The 25,839-nt window shown below is 47.9% G+C and overlaps 1 protein-coding gene across 1 annotated transcript in view; it reads right to left on the reverse strand.

Annotated features, from left to right (window-relative positions):
• The window catches only part of CDHR3 (cadherin related family member 3), a 47,769-nt gene extending 22,262 nt beyond the window's left edge, over positions 1-25,507 (reverse strand). The window contains exons 1-6 of the mRNA XM_067747634.1: positions 25,277-25,507; positions 18,993-19,158; positions 15,475-15,572; positions 5,906-6,000; positions 5,025-5,129; positions 184-332 (exon numbers count right to left, since the gene is read on the reverse strand). Of these exons, the coding sequence (XP_067603735.1) occupies positions 184-332; positions 5,025-5,129; positions 5,906-6,000; positions 15,475-15,572; positions 18,993-19,158; positions 25,277-25,507 (844 nt within the window). The remainder of the gene's footprint in view (positions 1-183; positions 333-5,024; positions 5,130-5,905; positions 6,001-15,474; positions 15,573-18,992; positions 19,159-25,276) is intronic.
• Between the last annotated feature and the right edge of the window lie 332 nt (positions 25,508-25,839).

Genomic DNA, 25,839 nt, shown 5'->3' on the forward strand with positions numbered 1-25,839 from the left:
GTGCAGCCAAAAGAAAAAATACACCTGTTACCCCGATAACTTACGATAGTCTAGACGGAAAGGCATGCCCCAGACCAGAAGACAGAGAAAATATTTGTAAAACAATCCAAATGGCTGAATTAAAGGATGCACATAAGGATGTGTGTGTGTGTGTGTGTGTGTGTGTGTGTGTGTGTGACTTACACTGATTGATCATGAAATAGCTGTTGACAGTAGTGATGCTGTAGAAGAGGAAGCTGGTAAAACCTTTATCATCAGGGTCCTCAGCTGTGATATTGGCCACAATTGCTCCTGGACCCAGCTCCTCGGGAATCATGTACACGTGCGTTGGGCTGGAACAGAAATACAGCAGACACAGCTCATTTCAGGGGCACAGGAGGGTGGAGTCTGGGAGGTGGGTATTTTAGTTCGTGCTAAATATAGCGCGGAGCTGTTGGAGTTGCATCAATGTGTTGGGGAGGGAGAGCTCAGCAGCTGAAAGGAGGGGTGACTGGCTTTTGTGTTGCCACAGATCACATCCCTGTGGATGCAAAGAAGTTGCCATGCTGCGATGGCAACGATTTATACCAGCCACGGTCCCTGACTCCACGCAGGCCTGATGCCCTTTCAGGTCAGCCTTGGCATTAACATCTTTTAAAATAAGGATAGTCGGCCTGTCCAGCTGTCTTCTCTTCTCCCAGTTCGTGTGCAGAATTTTCCTGAATTCTTTTAAAAATCCCTCTGGACACAATATCCAAAACTATAACTTCCTGATGCCCACACCATGGCTGCCCCCAGAAGCTGATTACATTGTGAACCTTCTCTATCCCAGGGCCTCTGCTCACTTTTTATTTCTGCCCCCCCTTTTTTTTTTGTTCTGAGGAGGCAGAATTTACACACAGAACGTGTATGCCTTTTCAAGTTGCGTTAACCGTGAGGTCAGCTCTCTGAAGGGAGAAATGAGCCCCACTGGCAGAAGCTAAGGTCAGCGTGCTGCCCTCCAAGGATGACTTCTTACAAAGTAAGCCCAAACTGCTAACTTACGCACCTTCCTCAGACCTCTGCTGCCTTGGAAAAGGCCCGAAACCAGACAGATATGTTTGAGGTTTTAACTGCACAACCTGCGTAAATGGAATAATTTTGAATGTACCAAAGGAAGCTTATTGTTTAAAATAACACTGCAGGAAGTCCTTTTGTGGAGGGAAAATCACTTCAGTGGGACAAATAGTCATCTTTAATTTACCAGTTTCCTAAATTTGGGTTTTCCCTTGTGGGATTGTCTTTAAGAGGGGAATGAATACTCTACCTCAGATCTAAAGGATTGCGTTCATTTCATGAGCTCAGAAGGTCTCTGCGGTTCTGTCCCATCATCTGTAGGGCCAGAGGGAGGAGAAAGGGGCGGGGACCTCCAGGGGAGTCAGAGGCAGGCTGAGAACAGCTGGAACCAGGGCCTGCCCAGCCAGGCTGCTCTCGGGATCCTGGGCCGGCCCCCACCCCTGGGGCGACCTCCTGTAGGCTCGCTCCATTGATGGGGGACAGTAATCTTGTTCAGGCCAAGAAGCCACCTCAGTGCTCTGGACCTCTCACTACCAGGGGTCCCACAGAAGCTGCCGTTTGTCCATTTACTTACCTGGCACACACCGTTGTCAGGGAATCCGTGCCGCCCACCAGTGGGTCCAGGGATGGACAAAGTGGGAGGCAGCCGAGGAGGCGGGGTGGCAGGAACCAAAAGCAGAGCCAGAGGAGAGAGGGGGACAGCCCTGGCTCCCCAGGCTGGACTAAGCCCTTATTCCACTGTGTGAGAGACCCTTTTTCTCACGTATTGGATTTTTTCCTTTGGCTGCATTGAGGGGCTTCCGTTAATTTCCAACAGAGATCACTAAGACACTGTGCGACCTTCACAGCCTCGCCTTTGCTACCCCAGGGGTTGTCCCCGCCTTCCTAACTGCCTTCCTGAGCATGCTGGGTCCTCCGGCCACTCCAGACCACTGAATCAGGAGCCAGAGTTTCACCAGATGTGCGGGGTCGGGGGCGGGGTAGCACTTTAAAGTTTGAGAAGGACTATTATGAGGAGTCACCAGAGGTGACAGCCAGAGGCTCCCAGCCTCTCATAGGACAGACAGAGGACACCTTGGGAGAGAAATTCCCTCCCTCCCACCCTCCTTCTTCCCTCTAAGACAGTGGTTCTCAGCTGCAGATGATTAGGTTGTTTGTCACAACTAGAGGAGCAGGCTGCTATCGGCGTGTAGCGAGTCGAGGCCAGGGATGCTGCTAAACAGCTACGATGCCCAGGACAGCCCCACCGCAGGAAGTATCCCGCTGCAAACGTCAGGAGTGCAGCTGTTTAGGACCCTCATCTGCGGGCTCCTCCAGTCCACACTGGGCGCTCCGGGAAATCAGGTCCTCGTGAAGAGGACTGATCAGGCTGTTGGTGAAGACACAACTCCCCGGGTACAACATCCTGTCCTTGGCTGACTTGATATTGAGCCTGGCAGAAGATAAAATCTGTGGTTTATTTGGTTTGGGGATCCAAGACCCAAGTATGTATAAAATATCACTTAACTTAGAAGTGTTATCCTCAAACCACAGTAGAAATCTGTTCAAATGCGGTGAAGCCAGGACCCCTGCAGCCCCCCCGACAGGGGAAAGCCCTGATATCACTAATTCCCACACTCTTCTCCCCTTGACACTGGCTCACCAGAGCCTGGACCCAGGGCCACACTCAGGGGAAAGGGTGTGAATCCAGGATGACCTGGGATGGCTTCTGTAAGTCCATAAAGTGTGTCTACACTGCCTCGCGCCAGGTTGAAAAGGACTGTGAATGAATGCAAAAGAAATGGGCAGAAGGGGAGAAAGACCCACCTGCCTGACTCTAAAACAAAGTTCTTTGCAAGAATAGTGAGCACTGTTTGCGAGGTAGAGGGTGAATGTAAGTCGGGTACTCTTATAATAAACTGCCCGACTTTCATAATGGCAGCATCCTGGAGTGCACATCACGAGAACATGAAACGTTCAGCATTTGTCACCACCCAGGAGAAAAATGGTGAGGCATTTTCAACAGCAGAAATAGTACTTGCTTTGGTTGTATTTCATTGCAGGACCTTAACAAATAGTAGAGATAGAAGAGTTGTTTCCACATTTTGCATTTCTAACTTCACACTCAAACTCAGTCTACTTGAGTCCATTTGAGGATTTAATTTTGTTCATCCTGAATTAAATAACTTATGGTTAGTCCTAGCACTGATTTGGGAGAAAAGAAGGATGATGGTTCAAGGGAACCAGGAAACCCTCAAAGTTAGTACCTAGTTTGAAACTGAGCAAACTTGTTGAAAGTGAGGATGGCTGAGGGACTAGCTTGGCTCTAATTGAGCAGCCCTGGCAAAGTAGGGCAGCCATCCTGCCCCAAATCCTGCCTCACATCCTTCTAGATCACAGGCTCTCCCAGACCCATCCTTACCAACATCCAGGGAACACTGTTTGAAATTAAGTCGACTGTTTTTTTTAAAAATGGTTAGACAGTCACAGAGGTCATGCTTCCTTGTCTGGGATGGAGGTTCATCTCTCAAACCAAAAATGAGAACCAGAGTTCCAGAGCAATCTCTGGGGGACCCCAATAAACAGCCAGGGTCATGTTCCCTTTCTGCTGAGGCCAATTGCTTTATTTTGGAAGATGTAGTCCAAACCAGATGGCCTACACGTTCTGCCCCTTGGGCGAACTGATTATTTTCCCCTTTGCAGGCCCATTAGTCTGCTTTCCCACCTCACAGACTGGGGGTGTGGAGAGGGCATTGCAGAACGTGTCAGCTCTAGCCCCACCGCCATCGCCTTCCTCTGGGGGATCACTGATGAATCCGCATTGCTGTGTTGGCCAATACTTGAGTCCGAATCCAGGCTGGGATGTCACAATTATTTATAAACTGCCTGTACTGTGTTCCTGGAAGAGCCCGTCAGCAGAAATGCACTGCACCGTCCTGCTGAGCTTAACCTGGCAACAAGCATTTTGTGGGAGTGCCTCTGCTGCTGCTCCCTCCATGTTGACACTCAGCAACTGGGCTGTAGACTGTGATAACGTCCAGAAGTTTCACAATTGTGGTGCGTTTTGCCAAAAGGCACTTGGTTAGCCTGTGAGTGGAGTTGCTTTAATACCTCAATCTCGGAATACTTTTGCAAGCATTCTACATAGGTCTGGGGCCCAGTGGCTTTTCGTTGGTGGAGTCTCCCGAGCTGAATGTATTCCATGAATACAGTGAACCCAGGCAGGGGAGTTTGCCAGTTTTCTTGTGGCTGGTTCCTGAGCCTGGCTCAGCAACTGTGGGGTACGGTGGGGGGTGGAGTCTTGTAACCAGTAACCAGGCTGTTTGCAGGGTCACATGCCAGCTCAGAATCCCATCTCCCCCTCCTAAATCCTTGTCTGTGACAGGCTCTGGTCTCGCCTTTGTGCCTGGGCTGGTGCTGGGCACATTCCCACAGGCTGCCTCTACCAGATTCACTTACCTTCCTCACATCTGTTGGATGGAGGAGCTGCCAGACAAGGCAGATCTCCTTTCTGAATCCACCACAACAGGAGGAAACTTAGAGCACCCAGCAGTGGGCAGGCCCCTTAGGCACCATCGAGACAGCCCTTTCCTCAGTCAGAGAGGATGACCTCCTGACAGTGGGCTTTATGGAGCCTGGACTGATGACGTGCTCTAGGATTCTGCCGTTATTAGTGGTGAGCCTCCTATCCTACGAGTACCCGCCTTCTGCCTTCTGCATGTGCCCAGTGGCAAGCCTTGCACCAGGGGCGTGGTGTCTGGCCTCCACCCCTTCCCCACCATACCTAGAATCCCATGGTGCACACGTCTGTGGGGTGTGGAGACGGGGGGAACAGAGGTGGAAGATGTTAAGTCTGGAGGTCCAGGTAAATGAGCCTCTTACCTCTCCTCCAGGCCAGAGCAAAGGGCAGCCCTCTGCCTTGCATGAAGTGTGTCTGAGGCAGCTCAGCCACTTAAGAGACATGGTACCCCCCGGCCCACGGAGACCCCCTCCCAAGCCCTCAGGCCTACCTGGTAAAGCGAGGGATCTCATCATTGATATTCACAATGTTCACCTGCAGCTCCATGGAGGCTCTGAGCCCTTGGCTATCTCTCACTTCCACGATGAGATGGTACCTGTCAGGAAATAGCCCAAGTCAGGGAGTCAAGCTTCGCTGACATGACTGCAAATGGGGTAGGGGGAGGGAGGGAGGAAAGTGTCCGTCCCCTTTCTGGCCACCCCCCTCCATATCCCCCTGCAGAGTCAGATCTGCTAGGTCTACCCTTCTTTCCTCATCTCTAAAACCCCACCCCTCCATTTCTCATCCTATAGTTATTACTGACGGCTGCCATCTCCCGCCCGCCACGTTGCACACCCTTTCTCCATCCTCGCTCCCGTTATCTTGGCAAAGTGCCTCATCCACCTATGTAAGGAAACTGAGGCTGCCATGGATTAGATAACTAGCCCTGCTTCTCACACCTGCTGCAGATCCCAGAGCCAAACCTGTGTGGACCCCAAGGCCTGTGTGTTTTCACCCTCAAGCCCTGGCTACTCCTCATCTCTTTCCCCAGAGGCCTGCTCACCTCCACCATTCTGCTCTGATGTCGGCGAACAGCTCTGACAGCTGCCTCTCCAGAGCCAGAAGGGCATCTGAGGCAGTCCTCCGGATGCTTCAGGGGCCCCCTCCCACACCTTCGATCTTGTGATCCAGAGATGTAGATTTTGGGTGGGAAGGAGGCCTTCAGATAATGGCCTTACTCCTGATCCCTCTTTGGAGCTCACTACCCTCTGAACCTAGCAGCAAGGCAACAGACCACTCAGGGCCTCCGCAGCTGCCCTCAGTCTGCACTAGGCCTGTTCCTTAGACACTCAGATAAAAGGTACTTCAAGCAAAGTCATTGGCAAAGGCTACCTGTTGTGTCCTGCTTCAAAGTCAAATTCTGTTGTGGAGAAGAGGGTCCCATTAGCAGACATTCTGAAACTCTTTGAAGGGGAAATCAGGAAATACTAAAAAACAAGGAAAAAAATATTACTGAGCACACCTACGTAGCTTTCCCCAAGAGATGAGTTTGTTCACTTCCCATTTTATATTCTTGGCCCGTGCAACTTTTTCTTTTTTTTTTTTTAAAGGGCACGCTATTTATTTATTTATTTATTTTTGGCTGTGTTGGGTCTTCGTTTCTGTGTGTGGGCTTTCTCTAGTTGCGGCAAGCGGGGGCCACTCTTCATCGCGGTGCGCGGGCCTCTCACTGTCGCAGCCTCTCTTGTTGTGGAGCACAAGCTCCAGACACACAGGCTCAGTAGTTGTGGCTCACGGGCCTAGTTGCTCCGCGGCATGTGGGATCTTCCCAGACCAGGGCTCGAACCCGTGTCCCCTGCATTGGCAGGCAGATTCTCAACCACTGCGCTACCAGGGAAACCCTCGCGCAACATTTTTGATGTATCAGGATGAGGCCCAAATGGGCAGTTCTCAGGCTTAATGGTTCTTGATTCAAGAAGGCTCTGGATCAGTTGGTCTGAGCCTCTGACCCTGATCGGCTACACCCTGAGAAGCTGGTCACTGGATCCTGCTTCAATTACAGAAAATACACATAAACAGCTCCCTGCTTCTGAGTCCAGCATACTTATCCCCATCACTGTATTCTCACTTCTGCTTCCCAGGACAACTTCTGGCTTTGATTTGGTGTCTTGGCTTTAACCAACACTCTTTCAACACAGCTCCCATGCATTAGGAAATAGGACAGTACTAAAGCAAATACGATCTGGTCTCTTTCCTTAAAAGAACCCAGGATACGGTGCGGTGTGAAAATGTTCACAAAGCATCATTCATTACAATGATGGCAGGGAAAAGGAAAGAGACAAGCGTTAGAGAGAATGAACCTTAGCAGGTACTAGAGTCCAAGTTGGAAGCTGGTTTGGGATGTAGACGCGTTTTTTAACATCCCATCTCAGGGCTATGGCCTCTGGTCAAGCCTTTGCACATCCTGGGGAGTTGAGGGTCTGTCCTCCTTGGTTCCCAGTGCTCAGCCCAGCTGTCTTGAGGACCCCTTGCCCAGCACCAGTTGCTCTGATAAGGACACAGGCTTCTTTGCACATCCCACTGAGGGCCAGCCCATAGGAGGCCCACCCCTGTCCGTCCACGGGCGCTTGTCAGAATAGCTTCCTTGCTCCCATCGTGGAGTCAAGAAGCAGGGGAAGACCCTGGATCAGAAGAGCTGAGTCCAAGCTCTGGTTCTCACCTCAGGACCTGGGACAAGTCCCTTCCTTGCCTGTAACTTAGGGCTGAGTCCACCAACAGCTCGTCCGCATTATGGTAAGGATTAAATCGGAAGGCACACTGGAAAACGTGAAGGGCTGCGCGGCAACACGTGAGGCTTACGTATTTATAGCCATCTGTTCCAAAGGGCTTTAAGGGCAGAAGGTTTCATTATTTCCCACTAGGGTGAGGGATGATCTCTGGATCAGATCATAAGTGGAGGTTATGCAACCAGAGCCACAGCCCCTGAAGTCTAGAATCAAAGGAAACGTCAGCCGAGCTTTCCAACCCAGTGATTTGCTGTGTTGTGATCGCAGCTGAGCTCCCCGTAGAGGAGAGAGAACGCACAGAAAATAGATGAAAGCTCTCCTTTGGGGCCAATGAAAGATTTTTAAACGATTTTTTAAAGTGTTTACTGTCCGTTTATTATTTAATAACATTTTTCTAATTGTAATGAACATATTTTTAACCAAAAAACTGGGACCAAAAAGTCTAAAAAAGAAAATATTAATCACCTGTAAAATCTCATCGTTTTCATGAAGTCTTCTGTTCTTTTCTATGCAAACATATGCCCTCCAAAAAATTGAGATGATGTTCTAACCACAATTATAATATTTTGTTCTTTTTATTTATAGCTTGAGCATTGGCCCATATTCTTGTCTCATTTTATAGACTGGTTGGTTAATGATGATATGGCCTTCTACTGTAAGGGCTTATTTTACTAAGTCTTTCTTGCTGGTTACTTAGGTGCTTCCAACCCATTTTTAAGAGGAAATATTTGGCCAATGCCAAGAAGTGCCCTTCTCCCAGCTACCCCGCCCTCCAAATTGTATAAGCACCTTGACAGCACTCAGAGGTGTGATGTTTAAATCCCAAGCCCCCCACCAACTCTCCAGCTCACTGCCCGGGCCTGCAGCTGGCAGCGCGTGGAGCTGTCCTGGCTCTGTGAGCAGAGCCTTTCCTGCAGAGAATCCTCACATATCCACATGTCAGAGGCTCAAGCTGGATGTGCTGGAATGGCAGAGTTCAGAGACCCCGGCAAGGCATTTACTATATGCACCTGAATCGGGATGCCTTTCCACATGTGTTTTAAAATGCTCTAGGAGATAGGAGATAGGAGCTGGTTGTTTCCCAAACAGTGCAAGGTCTTGGGATATGGAGATGACAGACAGCCCTGCTCTGCCAAAGATGATGGTCAATCGAAGGAAGATACAGAGAAGATGTGGGACAGGTGCTCCACAAGGGATAAATATAGGATATTAGGGCAACAGAGAAGGCAGCCTCTTAGACCCATCCGGAACATGAGTCACACATTGGGGCAGTTGAGTCGTGAAGTGGCTCTGGATCCAGGCTGGAGCCAGACTGCTGAATCTGAATCCTGGTTCTACCCTTTTATGAGAGCTTGTGCAACAAAGAGGAATAATAATAAGGCATGCCCCATGGGGAGATCACGTAAAGTTCTAGAACAGTGCCTAGCAGAGGGAAGCTGTCCATGTATGTTAACTACTACTGTCCAGTTAGAATGTGAGATCCATGAGGGAAGGGGTTTCATTTTATTCACTGCTCTATCCCTATGCCTAACACATACTAGGTGCTCAATAAATATTTGTTAAATGTTCAATATTGGGGCTTTCTTCTCGCGTGTTTCCCATCTGAGACCCCCATTCCCACCTTAAAGGATCTTAAAAAGGCAACAACAACAAAAACGTTGCCAACCTTTATAAAAAGTCTGTTTCAATTTGGTAATGCTGGACTTGGGTATGAAATCGTCCTCCAGGCTCAGCAAGCAAGAAAAAAGCAACAGCAGCAGACAGAAAGGGGAGAGAGCTGTAGGATTAGAACACGGGGAATTTCTTTTAAATTTTTATTAAGAGGCTGATTTCCTGGAATCCCGATTTTTTTTTTCTTTTAGAGCCAGGCTAATTTCCTTTATCCCTGAACCTACGAGCTTCTGTTAATGGGAATAGCAGTTTGGTACTTAGAAAGGAGATAATATCCATAGACTAAAAATATTATGTCATGTGGCCATTTGCCAGCGACTCAGCAAAGCTTTCTGTAAAACCTGGCATTCTCTTCCCTTTTTAAAGGCTTGTTTAATCAAAGCTGCTCCCTTGATATTCGTTCTTGGAAAACAGAAATTAAATAGGATGAAAAGCAACGGCAGCCCCTCTCTGCTCCAATACTGGCTAAGAAAAGTCCTGAGTAATCAGATCAATTCTGTGAACAAATGCTTGTCAGACAAGCTCTCGAGCGTCCCCGCAGGGAATATTCCTTTACCGTCACCCCAGGTTTCTCTCTTTGCAGCCCCTTGGCGGCAATGTTTTGCTCACGGACACAGAGCTTCGGGGTGGAGAACGATGAGCAGGCTTCCTGCCCCATTCATCCTTTATTGTGCCACCGGTGCGGAGAGAAAAAAGGCTGCGAGGGAGCTGGCCCAGTTTCCTGAAATGTCAGGCTCCCTGGGGAGGGCACGCCACCTCCGGGCCGGCACCCGCCCCCCCCCCGCCCCCGCCCCCGCCCCCGCCCCCGCCGCTACAGCTGGAGTCACGGGCGAATAATGATCCAACCTGTGCTGATTTGCAGCCCTCGGTTGCTTTCGGGCCTGCAGTGGAATCAAGCGACAAGAATTCAGCCTCCCAGCTCGTAGGAAGAGAGCAGTCAATTTCCAGGGGCCAAGTTTCCAGGGGGAAGCAGGACCTTTATTCCTCCCAAGTCCGGGGAGTGCCAATGACCCTACCAGCCACTGAGAACATGCCCCCAAGCCCACCCAGAGGGCCCAGACAGGCAGCATCTCTCTACTGGGCCAGGGCAAGTTATAAAGATGACGCCACGGTCCTATTATTTTTCAGTGTAAGCTGAATGTTTTATAAAAGCCTCAGTTCCTCTCTTTTCCCCCTATTCCACCCCAAAGCAGCTCAGAGGTGGGAGGTGGGGGACGGGAGTGGGAGGGAAGGGCACCTAGGAGGAAAAAAACAGCTACCATAAAAAAACCTACTGCAAGCCCTTAACTCAACTGTGCTCTACTTGTGTGTGTTATTATCATGAGGGTGAGCTAGGTGGGTTATAGACAAATATTTGTTTTTAAGAAGAGCCACATGTATAAATGCAACATGCTATAGATATGTAAAGGATGCAATCCTTTACTGAGGAAGCTGCAGATCTTCCTGTATTCTGTCAGTCTTCTTCCGTGATCAGCCTGGGTCCTGTTCTTTGATTCAGGCGTCACTAATCTTAAGAACAATGATGCCCTTCTATTTGAGGAAGTATCTCTCCCGACGTATGAACCATCATCAGTGGTGGTGTATTTGGAGTGGGAATTTTCAAATAGCACTGCTTGTTCCCTTCTCAAGCATTCTCACGAGGACCTGGAGTATAAAGCGTTTTGTAAAGACTTCCAGCGGAGACTCCTGAGTTAGGCAGATGCCTGGGGGCAGTGAATAGTAGGGGTGTGGGTGGGTGGGTGGGCGGAAGGCGATGAGCAGAATCCCTTGATTTTCACTGGCATTACCTGGCCCAGGCGAGGGCCTCAGATCCTTCCCTCGCCAGGAAATAGGGGGCTGCTCAGGGGACCTGAAAACTTCCATCCAGTGGGACTGACAGTCATCTGCTGATCACTCTACTCTCAGGAAGACTGCAAGGTGATGCCACTTCTCAGAGCCATGAGCAAGATGGAGGTGGAGAGAGAATTGCTTCCCCTGCTGCCCTCCTGGTAGCCCAGCTGGTAGCAAGGTTATTGCTCTTTTAATTTCATCCTTTGTCTGCCCTGGTGGAGACAAAGCACATTTCACTTTATGCAAAAGTCTTTCCCTAATGGAAAGGCCAAGAGAAAGCCCCTTAATGGAAGAATTGCTGCACTAGATCACTTTGCCTCCAGCTGCGAAACTGATTAACGTCCTTCGAGTCTCCAAGGAAGCTCTGCTGCAGTCACGGTGGCCATTTCCAAGCATGAGGGGCGGGGAGTGTGGGAGTTGGGTGGGAGGGAGTGGGCCCCAGAGAGCCTCCTTCAGGAGGTGGAGAAAGGGCAGGCAGAAATGCCAGTAAATCTAATTATTCACACAGGGACCGTCCTGCGCGTCTCTGTGTCCTGATGCTTTGCCTCTGAGCCTCCTCCATCTGCACCCATCACAGCACAGAAGGTGCACCGGCAGGGGAGCGAATGCTGGGCCCCAGCCACACCGTCCAGCACAGAGGCCACCAGCGACGGGCACCTGTGACCGCAGAGCATCTGCACTGTGGCTGGTCCAAAAGGAGATGAGCTTTAAGTGTAAAATACACGAGTCCGAAGAGATACTATGAAAAAAAGGATGTATAGTATCTCACGTGTCATTTTTATGTTGATTATATGTTGAAATGATAATAGTTTGGATATATGGAGTTCAACTGTATTAAAATGAATTTCACCTGTTTCGTTTTACCTTCTTGATGGGGCTACTAGAACATTTAAAGGCACAGCACTAATTTCTGGCTCACAGTCTAGCTCTATTGGTCAGTGCGGGTCCAAACAATGTACAACCACATGCTTTAGAACTTTCTTTAAAAGGGAGGGAGCAAATACCAGTGGTTTCTGTATTAGCCCCAATTTTGCACCATCTGTGACAAACACAGTTTCACTTTATTAAGCTGGATGAGGGTGGAGGATTTGTTGTAAAAGAGTTGCAGGTTCCGGAGGTGTCCTAGAGCTAATATTTAATTTATCCTTCCTCCTCTAGTCGCTGCCATGAGCAAGGTGACTCCTGGAACCCACCAGGTAAGATGACAGACACAAACCAAGCCCAGGTGGGTTCCTGCACATGCTTTGGTATTTTATTAAAGTCTGTGCTTGTTTACTCAGGTCAGTGGTTCTCCAATGGCAGAATGCGTCAGAATCACCTGGGAAGTTTGTGGTCCAATTCAGCATTCCGATGCAGAGTCTAGGAATCTGCGTTTTTGAAGCATCCTAGGTATGTTCTCATGCAGCGGCTTGAACACCCAGTGAGAAGCACTCATAAACCAGTGTTCCCAGCCTTTCTGACCAGAACAGTCACCCAAGGTATCTGGCAAATCTGTAGATTCCTGGCCCCATCTCAGACCCACAGAATCCAAAACTCCAAGGGAGAGACCTGGGGAGTGTGGGAAACAGTGTCTTAAAGCCGTAAAATAAGTCAGAGAAAGACACGTAATGGATGACATCACTTAGTGTGGAATCTAAAAAATACAACAAACTAGTGAATATAACAAAAAAGAAGCAGACTCACAGATATAGAGAAGAAACTAGTGGTTACCAGTGGGCAGAGGGAAGAGGGGGCGATTTAGGGGGAGGGAGTTAAGAGGTACAAACTATTAGGTATTAAATAAGCTACAAGGAGATATTGTACAACACGGGGAATGTAGCTGATATTTTATAATAACTCTAAATAGAGTATAACCTTTAAAAATGGTGATTCACTATATTGGACACCTGTAACCTGTAATATTGTACATCAACTATACTTCGATTAAAAAAAAAAAAAGCAGCGGTTCTCAGCCCTGGCAGCACAAGAGATCACTGGGTGGGGTGCTTTAAAAACCTGATGTCTGGGCCACACCCCAGGTCAATCACATCAGACTCTTAGGGTGTGGGACCCAGATCTCTGTGCTTTTGCAAGTTCCTCTGGTGGTTTCAATTTACAGCTAAGGTTGAGAAGCACAGGTTTGGTCAATAGCAAATTAACCCATCTCCTTTCTCCTTGTAGGGAGCAAAATATATCATTTAGTACCACCAAGCGGGCAGAATAAAATGTCTATGTACAAAGGCCGTGGCATGTTACTTCCTGAACTGTTATTACCTTTTGCTAGTCTGAGAAAGGTTCCTTCTAGGTTATGTTCACTGCTCCTGAGGACTGGCTGTTGACTTTCTGTGCAGCTGTCAGTTCCAGCACAGGTGTTAAATACTTCATTAACGATTTCTGCTGCAGTGCCCCCTCCCCAAACAATCCTAAACTCACTGCAGAAGCCACAGTTGCAGCCACCCGGCTCCAGGTTCCAAGGGCCTGCAGCTGCTCTCCGATATCTTTGGATGGCATTACATTTTCTTTTAAGGGAGCAACACCTACTGTATTTGCTCCCCACCTGGGCTGCTTCCCTTCATCTGAAAGGGTAACAACCTGACTTAGGAGGTATTTTTGAAAGGGCCATGACCTTGTTCCTTCTGCCTAATTTTCGAAATATATATTGAAATGGAGATTTAAAAATAAATATTTTTCTTCACAGCCGAGATTCCTTCCACTCTGCCCCCACTGCATCTTGTACAAACTTTATAGTAATGATCTTATTGAATTATCATTATTTGGTGTATGCATGAATGTCTCCCATCCAGACTGTAAACTTCTTGAGGTACAAAGATGTGTCTTATTCGTCTTTGTATCCAAAGCATCTAATAGAAAGCCTGGCACATAGTGGATTCTTGGCAAATGTTGAAATGAATTAAATGTATAAGTGTGGTACTGTGCTTTGGGTTGCTGACTTAATGTCCATCCAGAATCCCTTTTCCCCTGGTCACCACCAAGCAACAGTGGCCATAAGACACAGTTCTGGCCATTGAGAAGTAAGCAGAAGACCCCTGGGTAGGGTTTCCAGGAGGGTCTTGGTTTCCCCACCAAACTGGGGGGGGGGGACAAACTGGGTTGGCCTGCCTCCTTTATCCTGTACCCCATCCTGCTTTCTTTTTCTCTTCTTCTTCCTGCCTGGAACTTAGAGGTAAAGCCTGGAGGTACAACAGCCATCTTGTAATCATGAGGTTAACAAAGAGAGAACAAAGCCAACATACACTGGATGAAATAGCAGAAAGATAGGAAGAGCCAAGGTTGCTGAGAGTAGCAGCTGTGCCAGCCCTGGACTGCTTGCGTGCCTGCCTCTGGTCTTCTTGTTATGGAAGGAAAACAAATCTCATATCCACCACTGTGGTTAAGTTTTCTGTTACTTTCAGACAAACACATTTGTAAGTTATAGAACAAGTGTGTTATTAATAAGTACGCATTTCAAGCACCTAGTATTGCTCTTAGCAGGTAGTAGGGACCCACTAAGTGTTTGCATGTTAATCACTTATTCATGCAGATAGAATCTTGGATGAACGAATGGGTTGATTGGTTGTTTTTTTGACAGAAGGATTGCCTTCCAATGATAACAAATTATTCCCTAACTTAAGATATGTTCAATAATCTTAAAACAGCTTTGTTGCGAACCCTGTAGAACCATATTCTACTGGTTCTGGAGTTCATTCCCAAAGCTCCCTCCTGTTAGAGAAAGTAGTCCAGTTGAAGCTGCAAATCATGCAGCAAAGGCAGAGACAGCCTCCTGGCGTTGCCGATTCCCCAGGTGTCATAGTTCAAGAATTCTCTTCTCTGTACGGTGGGTTTGCTGGAGTTTTGTCTGCTCCAAGATTAGACAGGTGGCATTAGCTTTGGTTTTTTCCTCTCCAGCCTGGGCTGCCCCGCTGCGTTGGGTACACAAGCTGGGAGCTGTGCACCCACCCATCGGTGGGCAGAGCTGGGAGCTGAGGCATCCTTGCCCAGAGATAAGCTAAGAGGCTTCTTGGCCTGAGTGTTAGTGGTTACAAGAGCTCCACTGGCAGCCCCCTTAAGGAAACTGATTAAAAAGGTGGGGATCAGCAGTCTCAGACTGAACCACGAGGCAATGCTGCAGGACTCAGTCTCCTGCTTTTCTCTGTGGAAATCCTCCTTTTCTTCGGAACTCCTGGGACTGTCTTCTAATTTTCTTTTAAAACTAGGCTCCAAGCAGCTTGTCTTCATCTCTTGAAAAGGAAGTGTTAATGCCTGCCTTTGAGGTATACATTTTATGCTTATTTTTAGAATAATATAGCTGGTTTTTTATCACCTTAGAATTTAAAAAATATTGAACAATTTTGATACACCAGCACTGGACTAAGTGGCTTTATGTGTGTTATCTAATACTAACCATCCCCCTACTATGGTAGGTGCTATACTATTATTCTTCCATTTTATAGATGGAGAAATTGAAGCTCAGAGAGATTAAGAACTTGTCCAGGATCACACAGAGCCATGGATCTAATGTGGGGTGTCTGTCCCCAGAAGCCCCTCACCCATTCCAGCCTCCCCAGGGCTCTGTGCCTGGCAGTGGACAGCAGATTCCTCCCACTGCCCCCACCCAGCCCACCCCGCTGAGACTCCAGGCTCCTGTGTCAAAGACCACACAGAAAAGCCCCTCTGCAGTTTAGCAAGGAGACTTACACCGAGGGGTGTGTTTTGCCTTGTGTCTTCTGGATCGAAGGCCTCCACCTGGTAAATGAATCCAGGCTTTGCTCCTTCCACTATGTAGAGGTCTAGACCTATACCGGCATGCAAAGGGGAAAAAAGAAACATTTTATTAAATAAAACAAACGAGGAATTCCCAAACCAGGACAGCCATATCGAGCCAAGCACTGGGGGAAAGAAGAAAGCAGTGATTAAGGCCATGAGTAAGACCACTGACCAGCTTGCATGGGTGGATCCATTTATGGGAATTAAGAAAGAGCTAGGATTGACCAAGCTGGTGTCAAGTCTTTATGTATCTCCCGGGTTGAGAGGTAACTAGGGTACTATTGTTTGCGGGGGAGGGGAGTGATAAGGACAGAGAGGTGGAAAGTAACCCAGTGGGAACCTCCAGTGTGAGTTCCAGATCCACTTTCACGTGCAAATTCCTCCTAAACCGAGCCTAGGTCACCCCTCAAGTGCACTTAGCATCTCAGCAGAAATGAGTCCCTGAAATGAGAGGCCTTATAGTGGAACAGAGAGAATATGGAAAAAAGGAGAGGGAGGGCTACCAAGGTTCAGGAAAGGGACCACACATAGATTCCGTCTACTTCAGAGTTCTCAGCCGGCAGGGTGAAGAGGGAGCAGACAGGGTCACTAGCACCACCATCCTTGCCCGAGGGACCGCCATGCTCTGTCCTGGCATCTCTTTCTGAGAAGCTTTCTGAGAGATGACTGAGAACGTTAACATTAACTCACTCTTTTGGAGACACTATGCTGAGGACTTATGTTTCCTCCTTTCGTCTTCACAACAGCCCTGTAAAGTAGGTATTGTAGTTATCTCCACTTTACAAACAAGGACACAGGCTCAGAGAATTTGTGAGGTTGTCTCAGTTTCTAAGTAATAGAATCACAATTCAAACCCAGGCCATCTTACATCCAAGCTCCAGCGTACATTTGCTTTGATCACTGCTCAGGCTTTCATTCAAAAAAATATTGACTGAGTTCTCACTATGTACCAAATGCGGATCTACATGTTGGGAGTACAGCCATTCACAAAACACAAAACCCTGCTGTCATGAAGCCTGCATTTTAGTGGGGAGATATAGAAAATAAAATAAATGAATGAAATACATGAATGTTACTGAGCAATGTTACGGAGACGAATCAGGGATAAGGCATGTGGTGAGTTGGGTTACCATGTTAAATAGAGTGCTTCTGGAAGGTTCACTGACATTGGAGTCAAGATTCTTAAAGGAGGAGACAGAGATGCAGGGGAAGGGGCAGAGGAAACGGTGGATGCAAAGATACCGGGGTAGGGCGTGCCTGGGATATTCACAGACGGGTGAGAAGGCCGGGACTGCGGCAGCAGAGGAGTGAAGGGGAGATGTATTGGAGAGGAGATGGGGTTTGGAAGGGGCTCATCGGATCTGATAGGACCTTAGGGAGACTCTGGTTCTCCTTGTGAGGGAGATGGGAAGTTCTTGCAGGGTTTTAAGCAGAGGAGTGCCTTGATTTAACCGATGTTTAAGAATATCCCTCTGGCTGTCGTAAGAAGAATCAACTAGAGGGGGCAAGGGCAGAGCAGGAGACCGATTAGGTGGCCACTGCCGTGATCCCGGCGAGCCATGCTGGGGTTGCTGGGCAGAGGTTGGATTCTGCATAAACTTAGAAGCTGGCAGGATTTCCTAATGGGTTTGATGTTGGGTGTGAAAGACAGAGGGGAATCAAGGGTAACTGTGAGGTTTTGGCCCATGAAACTGGAAAGATGGAGTTGCCAGTAACTAAAATGGGAAAGATGAGAGAGGCAGATTTGGTCTGGGATGGTGGGGAGGGAGACGGGAGTCAAGAGTGGTTTGGGGGCACATTAAGTCTGAGATGTCAGATTCTAACACCAGTTCCAGTGTGTGTCTAGGGGGGTTCCCACACGACCAAGCAATTCTCCAACACCAGCTGCGTGTCCCACAACTCAACTCGATTCTGACACTGTCTACCCAGAGATAGCGTCAGATTCCACAGCTGCAGGGCTCCATCATACAAGACAGCCCCTGCCCCTTCAGATGCCAATCACACGTCCAGGTGGTCACCTGTGCTTCTGACCAACCGACTCTAGATGGGAGGTTCCCACAACCCCCTCCTCGGGTTCCAATAATTTGCTAGAGGGGTTTGCTGTCTAGTGAACACAGGGAAACATTTTACTTACTAGATTATTGGGTTATTATAAAAGGGTATAAGTCAGGATCAGCCAGATGGAAGAGATGCGTAGGGCACAGTATGGGAAAGGGGCAGAGAGTTCCCATGCCCTCCCCAGGCACCCACTCTCCCCAGGTTCCACGTGTTCACTTACCCGGAAGCTCTCTGAGCCCTGTTCTTTTGGGCTTTTATGGAAGCTTCATTGCATAGGCACGACTGATTAAATCATTGGACATTAGTGACTGAACCCAATTTAACTCAATCTCCAGCCCCTCCCCCCCTCCACTGTCCAACCTTCTAATCGTATGGTTGGTTTCTCTAGTGGGCAACACCCATCCTTAGGTGGGGTCCAAAAGTCACCTCATTAATGTAAGAAAAAACACCTTTATCACTCATCACTTAGGACATTCCAACGATTTTAGGATCTGTGCCAGGAGGGGACAAAGACAAAAGATATGTTTCTTATTATAAATCACAATATCATGGATGTCCATTAGACATCCAGATGGAGATGTTGGGTAGGACAGTTTTTATCTGAGTCAGGAGTTCAAGGGTGAAGCTGGTGTAGCAGCTTCTTAGTTAATTTGGAACACTACCCTTACATGTGTGTAAAGTGAATGCGTTTCTAGCTTGCCTTGTCCAGAGGACATTAATACGCTAGGTTGATGTTTAGCCATCTTATTTGACTTTTTACTATTAATATGATGTACTAAAGTAGATTTCTTTGAAAAAAATAACAAGGTAGTATGTACTGATATAAAATGTGACATTGATAGGTTAATAAAGATGATTGAGTCCAAAAAATAGGAAACAAACAAAAATAACAGTGGACTTGGGAGTTGTCAGTGTATGGATGGCCTTCAAAGCCATGAGCCAGGGAGAGATCACGCAGGATGTTACCCTATGCTCCGGTCCCCTGTATTGTCCCTACCCTGTAGCAGACCCCAAATACACAGTCCCCTCGAGGGGTCAGCATCCATGCGGAGAATGAACCAGTCAGTCAATGGCCGGTATCCAGTGCTAAGCCTGTAAACGGGCTCAGCCCAGTTTCCTCCAGCATGATCCACTTAAGGTCCTTGAGCCCCAGGTTCCTCCCCAGGAGAGGCCCAAGAGAAGCCATGGATGGAAAGGGCTTTGTAAATTATTGGGTGTTACTATTGGGAGTCCTGGGCTGGCGGACGTTTCACTTATTCCCCACTCATTAAGCAGTTGCCTTTTCCAGGGAAACAGCTGCTTGTTTATTTACTTTTCTATTTCACTCTGTCACCCAGCGTCCTGCCTGATGCCACCGTCTGGGCTGCATCGCACACCCCAGTGTGTCTTACCTGTTGCCAAGTTGCCTTGAAACTCAGGCGGCTCATTCACATCTGTTACCTGGACCGTCAGGACCTGCAGGTCAGTGACACCCATGTCATCCTTCACACAAATCTGCAAATCAAATATGTGTGGTCCTGTTTCAAAATCTAGTTGTTCCTTCCCGGTGGTGACAACCTAAAAGCAAATGCACAATTCTTAGTAACCATGTGAAAGAAGATCTGTTTTGTATGCACACATTTTGCAAAGGGATATTACTAGGAAGGAGGCAACCAGCACCCTGGAAACCATCTTTCACTCACTGTCAGGGGAACTGGTTGTTTTGCCTGTGTCTTTCCGACATAAACCCCGTGACACTTCACTAAATGGACTCCTCTGTGGGCTACTGCTCTTCCTAGGAAAGACAAATATTCAGGAGACATCCTAGTTCCATCTACTGGAGATGGAAAGCCCGAAAAATTTAAAACCTGTCACTACTTGGGGTAGGCTCCTAGGCAAGTCCCTTAGCTACCCTGAATACAGTTTGATTTTCTTGTCTTTAAGATGCTGCACTTCCCTGGGATTGCTGTTAAGTTACGTCTTGACTCATCATTCCCCTCTAAGTTTCCCAAGGCCACATCTAAGAATAAACAAGAGAAGGATACATCTGCAGAAATAAGAAATGATATTTACTTACACCAACAGGCTCTTTGGGTTTTTGGTACATTTCCACACATTCTTCCACTGTCAGAAATGTGTCCTGTGCAAGACAAGTGTTTTGGAGTGGAGATGTGGAAGGGGCACCAAGCACCAGGGCCAGAGACATATCACCAGAATCTAGACTGTTGCCAGCAGGAACCCCTGTGGTCCATGGTAGAAGGGCCCTGCTGAGGTTAACTGGAGGCCAGTCTGTGACCTCGCACATCTATATGCACATCCCTGCCACCAGCTTAGCCTGTGGAGCTCCCAGAAGGCCCAGAGCCCTTTGAGATATCAAGGACTAAATTTCATAAATATCTTAATTTATGCTCATAGAAGAACCTTTTGGTTATTAATACAACTGGGGCCAGGCAGGGAGGCATTCAGTATCCTCTACTGAGAAAAGCACTTAGCTCCTATCCAGTTTCCACCACTGGACTTCTTTGTGACCTTGGGAAAGTTACCTGACCTTTCCCTGATTTTGTTTCCACACGACTATCATTAGGTAAATAATTCTCGCCCTAGTTAAACAACTGAAGTATAATACAAGGTATTATAACAAAGAGCTAGACCACGGTACTATGGAAAATCATGGGGAAAAAAGTTCGTTGTGAGATGTGTTTAGTCAAGGAGGACTTCATGGAGGAGGTGGTGGGCATTGTGTTTGACTTTGTACGATCTGGATTGATTATGAGAGGAGAGGATGGCCACAGATGTGAATGAGCACATGCAGTGGAGGGGGCACGTATGGAGGAGGGTTGAGAGGGGAAAACACAGTAATCTTGTCACCACCAATGAACAGGGTCAGCCTGGGCTCCACACAAGTGGAGATGACCTGTCTCTCTGCTTGGCACATGGGAGGTGAGAGGCAGCATAACATAGGAGTCAAGAGTGTAGACTCTGGAGCCAGACTGACTGGCTTCAAAGCTCAGCCTTCCCATTACTTAACCTTTCCGTGCCTCAATTTTACCATCTGTAAAGTGGGGATACTAATGGCATCTGCTTTCTGCAGTTGCTGGGAGGACTCCATGAGCTAATCCATGGAATACTTTGATCCCTGTCTGGTGCTGAGCGAGCACCCAGCAAATGCTGAGTTTTATTATCATTAGATGTCAAAAACTGTTCAGTGAATGTGTATCCACCAGGGCTGCCCCCGTCACAACGGTCCTCTGTGCTTCCTGATTTACACCCTAGCTTCCAGCTACCTAAGCCTGGAGTCCTCTCCTGAACTCCATGCTTGCAGATCCTTCACCCCAATGTTACCTATTGACAGCCTTTCTCCTTGGGGCCTGGCTCTAACACCCTAGAGGAAGAAAATAGAACAGTCTAAAAAAGGTCTAGGGCTTCCCTGGTGGCACAGTGGTTGAGAGGCCGCCTGCCGATGCAGGGGATATGGATTAGTGCCCCGGTCCAGGAAGATCCCACATGCCACAGAGCGGCTGGGCCCGTGAGCCATGGCCGCTGAGCCTGCGCATTGGGAGCCTGTGCTCCGCAAGGGGAGAAGCCACAACAGTGAGAGGCCTGCGTACCATCAAAAAAAAAAAGGTCTAAAATGTTATATCTTGGAACCAAAGGAATTAGGTTGCTGCCAACACATGGCAAAGTTGCTTTTGCTGTTGTCTTTACCAGCATTAATTAAATGTTCATGTGCAAGGCTCTGGCCAAGACATTTTGTGGAGTATTTTATTTAATCATCGCAATAACCATAGGTTGGAAAAACTTCCCCCTTTCACACATCAGGAGACCAGAGCAGGGAGGAGAAGGAACTCCGAAGATCACAGCTGGGAGTGGTGGAGTCTCTCTGATGGTGGGCAATCTGGCTGCAGAGTTTTGCTAAAAGACGATAAGTTTAGTTTTAGGTGTGTTAAGTCTGAGGTTGTTCTGGACAAGGCTGACCAAATTTACAAGGTCCACAGAGCTCACGACAGCAGATGAGGACAGAGCGGTGTTAAGCTCAGAGATGGGCCAATGGCAGGGGGGCAAGCGCGGCCGCCATGCAGCCTCAGAGAGCGCCTGCCCTTACAGCTCTCGTGGATGTCCGTTAGTCCCGTCTCCCTGACTCCTCGGAGCTCTCCTTCTTGGTGCTGCTCCAGAGGTGAGCCACATGCGCTGCTGGATGAGGCTTGGATATCCCTCTTGGGAGGCAACAGTGAGGCAGCGCGGCTTGGGGGCGATGAGCAAGTGTTCTTGGGGCCAGCCTGCCTGACCTCAAATCTCAAGTCTGCCACCAGTTAGCTGTGTGAACTTGGGCGAGTTGCTCAACCTCTCTATGCCTCAGTTTCCCCACCTTTAACATGTAAGTAATAATAGCGTACCACTTCATAGCATTGTTATGAGGATTAAATGAACGCGTTCACAAAATGTTTAGGGGAATTCCTGGCATATGGTAAATGCGCCATAGATGTGACTTGTCGTCATCATCATCACCATCAGCGTTATTAATCCACCTAACCCCCCACCCCTGAAGTCTCAGCAGCTCTGTCTAAAAGTAGGGCAGCCTGCCTCTGGCATGATTGGACGTCACCCTCAGAAAGCCCTGCATGACTGAGTCCCAAGGCCAACAGTGACCAGACCTCTGGGCCAGAGACCCCAGAACCTTATGGCTAGGTCACCCTGCAGAGAGGGTCAAGGAGGAACCAGGTTCTGCCACAGAGATGGCATTGCTGTGTTCTGTGGGAACAGCCCTTGTGAGCAGTTTGGGTTGGAGAATAGCGACTTCTTGCAGGGGATGGTTGATAATACTGGGTAGTTTCTGGAGAGCAGCAACAAATTCTTGAGAACAGCTTCAGGATGTGTGAACCTGTGGCCCATCCTAGTACCGACATGGGGTCCTGGGCAGCTGTTGGCTGTGGTGCCAGGAGGGCACCAGGACTGGGACTGTACACTGAACACGTGACCTAGATCAGTGGAGAGGCTCAGAAATCCTCCATTTCTAGAGGTCAGGAACAGGATGGAACTCCTTCTTGACTGACAGCCCTGCTTGAATCACACATGGAATGTGGGAAGGGCAGGTATGATAGCGGAGGATTTGGGGGCTCATGCAAGCAGGAGTAGATGTGCAGGGCAGTGTAGGGGACAGAGCCTGACACTGGGAATGGGAAGACCTGAGTCAAGTTCTTATTTCATCCTTTCTGGCTCTGTGATCTCAGACAAATCAGCAGTTAACCTTGCTGTCTCTTTGTGATGTTATTTCTAGAATAGGGATTTGCAATTTTAATAGTGATAATATCAGTTTTAGTAGTAACAATTAAGAGACCAGGATGTGGACGTGCTTTTTTTTTTTTAAACAGCCCTCATTTTTTAAATTAATATTTATGTATGTATGTATGTATGTATGTATGTATTTGGCTGTGTCAGGTTTTAGTTGTGGCATGCGAGATCTTTCACTGTAGCACACGGGCTCTTCATTGCAGCGCATGGTCTTCTCTCTAGTTGTGGTGTGTGGGCTCCAGAGCATGCAGGCTCAGTAGCTGCAGCACGTGGGCTCTCTAGTTGTGGCACAGGCTCTAGAGCGCACAGGCTCAGTAGTTGTGACGTGTGGGCTTAGTTGCCCTGTGACATGTGGGATATTAGTTCCCCGACCAGGGATCAAACCCAAGTCCCCTGCATTGGAAGGTGGCTTCTTAACCACTGGACCACAAGGGAAGCCACTGAACGTGCTTTAGAACATCTGAAAATCTGAAATAGCTTGGTCATCCTCATCATTAAAGGCTATAGACTATGAGAGGCTGAGAATGAGGGCTCTCAAGTGGAAATAACCCAAATATCTGTCAACTGATGAACAAATAGACAAAATGTAGTATATCCATTCAGTGGAATATTATTCAGCCATTAAAAGGACTGAAGTACTGATCCGTGCTACAACATGTGTGACCTTTGAAATTTTATGCTTAAGTGAAAAGAAGCCGGTCATTAAAAACCAAATACAATATGATTCCATTCATATGAAGGGGTTCAGAATAGGTAAATCCATTAAGACAGAAAGTAGTTCAGTGGTTCCCAGGGCCTGGGAGGATAGGAGACAGGGGAGCGACTGCTAATGGACTTGGGGTTTTGTTTTGGGGTGATGAAAACATTCTACAATTAGATCGTGGTGATGGTATGTGAATAGAGTAAAAACCACTGACTTGTGTACTTTAGACGGGTGAATTATATGCTATGTGTATTATGTCTCAATAGAACTGTTTAAAAAAATAATGAGAGCTCTAAAACCAGACTACCTGCCTTCCAGTTTCAGCACAGCAGTAGCTGTACAACCCAGGGCACGTTGTCTCACCTCTCTGTTAAATTTTGCATCATTTCCCCCACCTGTACAAAGGAGATAATCATACAAATAACATCATTGGCTTGTTGTGAATATTACAAGAGTAAACACATGTCAAGCACTTTCCGCAGTGTCCGGTGTATACTACGTGCTCTGTAAGTGTAAGCAACTGGCAAGGCTTAGAGGCACAGATAAGCAACAGCTGTTAAAGATGAACCGGAAGTCAAGGGAGCAGGTAGATAGGCAGGGAAGTCACAGAAACAGTATGTGGGCCCTGGGAATGTACCCTGGATGGTGAGTTGAAGTCTTCCTGAATGTGTGCTCCTTGCATACCAGAGGGCCCACCCCTGGGGTGCAGAGAATACCAGATGCTGGGTTCTTGCCTTCAAGTCCTGGGCTCCACAGGTCTGCTCTGGGGCCCAGATATGCACACTTTCTGAAAGCTCCCCTAGTGGCTCTAATCATCAGCTGGGTTTAAGAACACCTTATGTATCTCAGAGAGGCAACCGAGCCTAGACCAAGCAGGCCCACTGGGTCCCACCAGAAACCCAGAGCAATGGCAGGTGGGAGCAGGGGCAAAGCTGATGATGACTGTGGGAGGTCCCTACGCCCATTGAGGAATGAGGTAGGCCTGAGGGATAATGCAGTACAAGCGGGTCCAGACACCTAGACCCTAAAGACATCCTTAGAAGGCCTTTGAGGTTACCAGTAGACATGCAATCAGCAGGTTTGTCCTGCCTAAGGAGAAGTGAAAACTTTGGAAAAGACCCAAATGACAAACGAGAAAACAGCAGCAGTGGCGTGGCTCTTGAATGTGAATGATTGGGGTCTGAATTGCCCAAGAGGAAACATTCACATAGTATGGCTGGACATCCAGACTTATATTTTTGTTAAGGGTGCATTCTTCCATATGAAATGTCTCCTCATAAATTTCCTTCTGAAAAATTACAGAATCATAGAAAAGAAGAATCACCAGGTACAAATTCATCAGGGCCTCGTTTTTAAGGAGATCATCACACAAACCGTGCCACCCAAAGAATTCAGTTACTGTCAGCACCTCTAACACCTGTTATCGTGTGAGGGTGGTTGGCAATAAGAAACAAACCTTTTATTTGTAGCAAATTGAACACATTGTTCATTTGGACTGAATTAAATGGAGAAAAAGTCCAAAGCTATAGGGGCATCTAGCACAGAGGGCTGTAGAATGCCCCAAACAGAATGCCCGGATCTTACAAGAGGGGAGATTAAACCAGGGAAAGAGGAGGAAATGATCACTGATCGAGAATCCCATCCACCCCATCTTCAGGACCCCTCTTTGTGAGCAGCTCCTATTGGGAGTAAGGTGGTGCTTACCTCAAAGTCAGTGTCTGACAGCCAGTTCACCCTGAAGGCCTCAGTGAGGGGACTTGAGTTGATTAGGGGAAACCCTGGGATCACAGGTGACAATGATGCTGATAATGTCACAGAAAACTTGTGCACTGAAGTCTCAGGTGGAGAATTCTCTGCCACGTTGCTTGTAGCAGGTAAGTGGATTAGGTGTAGTGCATGTCCCACTGCGGATTTAAAAAGGATGCAAAATGACATGAGCACAAAGCCTTGTGCTGGAAACAAGCACTTAGCAGCTTGGTCTGTGGCTTCAACTCGTAGCTCAGGGCAACACTGGAACCCAGTCACTCCCCAAGAATGAAGACTCTTGCCAAGAGCTGGAAACAGGAATGCGAGATCATCTCAAAGCCAAGAAAACAACCACCAGCAAACAATCATGAAATCTGCTTCTGTCATTCTGGAAATAACGCTGCTGTCTTTCTTTTGTCTCTCTGCTTCCTTTCTGGTTTCTCCCAGCCTTTGTGAAGAGCCAGGGAGAGGGAAATGTGATGCCTTAGAAGACAGACACCCCTTGGAGGACCCAGTCTGGC

The sequence above is a fragment of the Pseudorca crassidens genome, chromosome 8, assembly GCF_039906515.1.
Source record: "Pseudorca crassidens isolate mPseCra1 chromosome 8, mPseCra1.hap1, whole genome shotgun sequence".
NCBI classification, from domain to species: Eukaryota; Metazoa; Chordata; class Mammalia; order Artiodactyla; family Delphinidae; genus Pseudorca; species Pseudorca crassidens.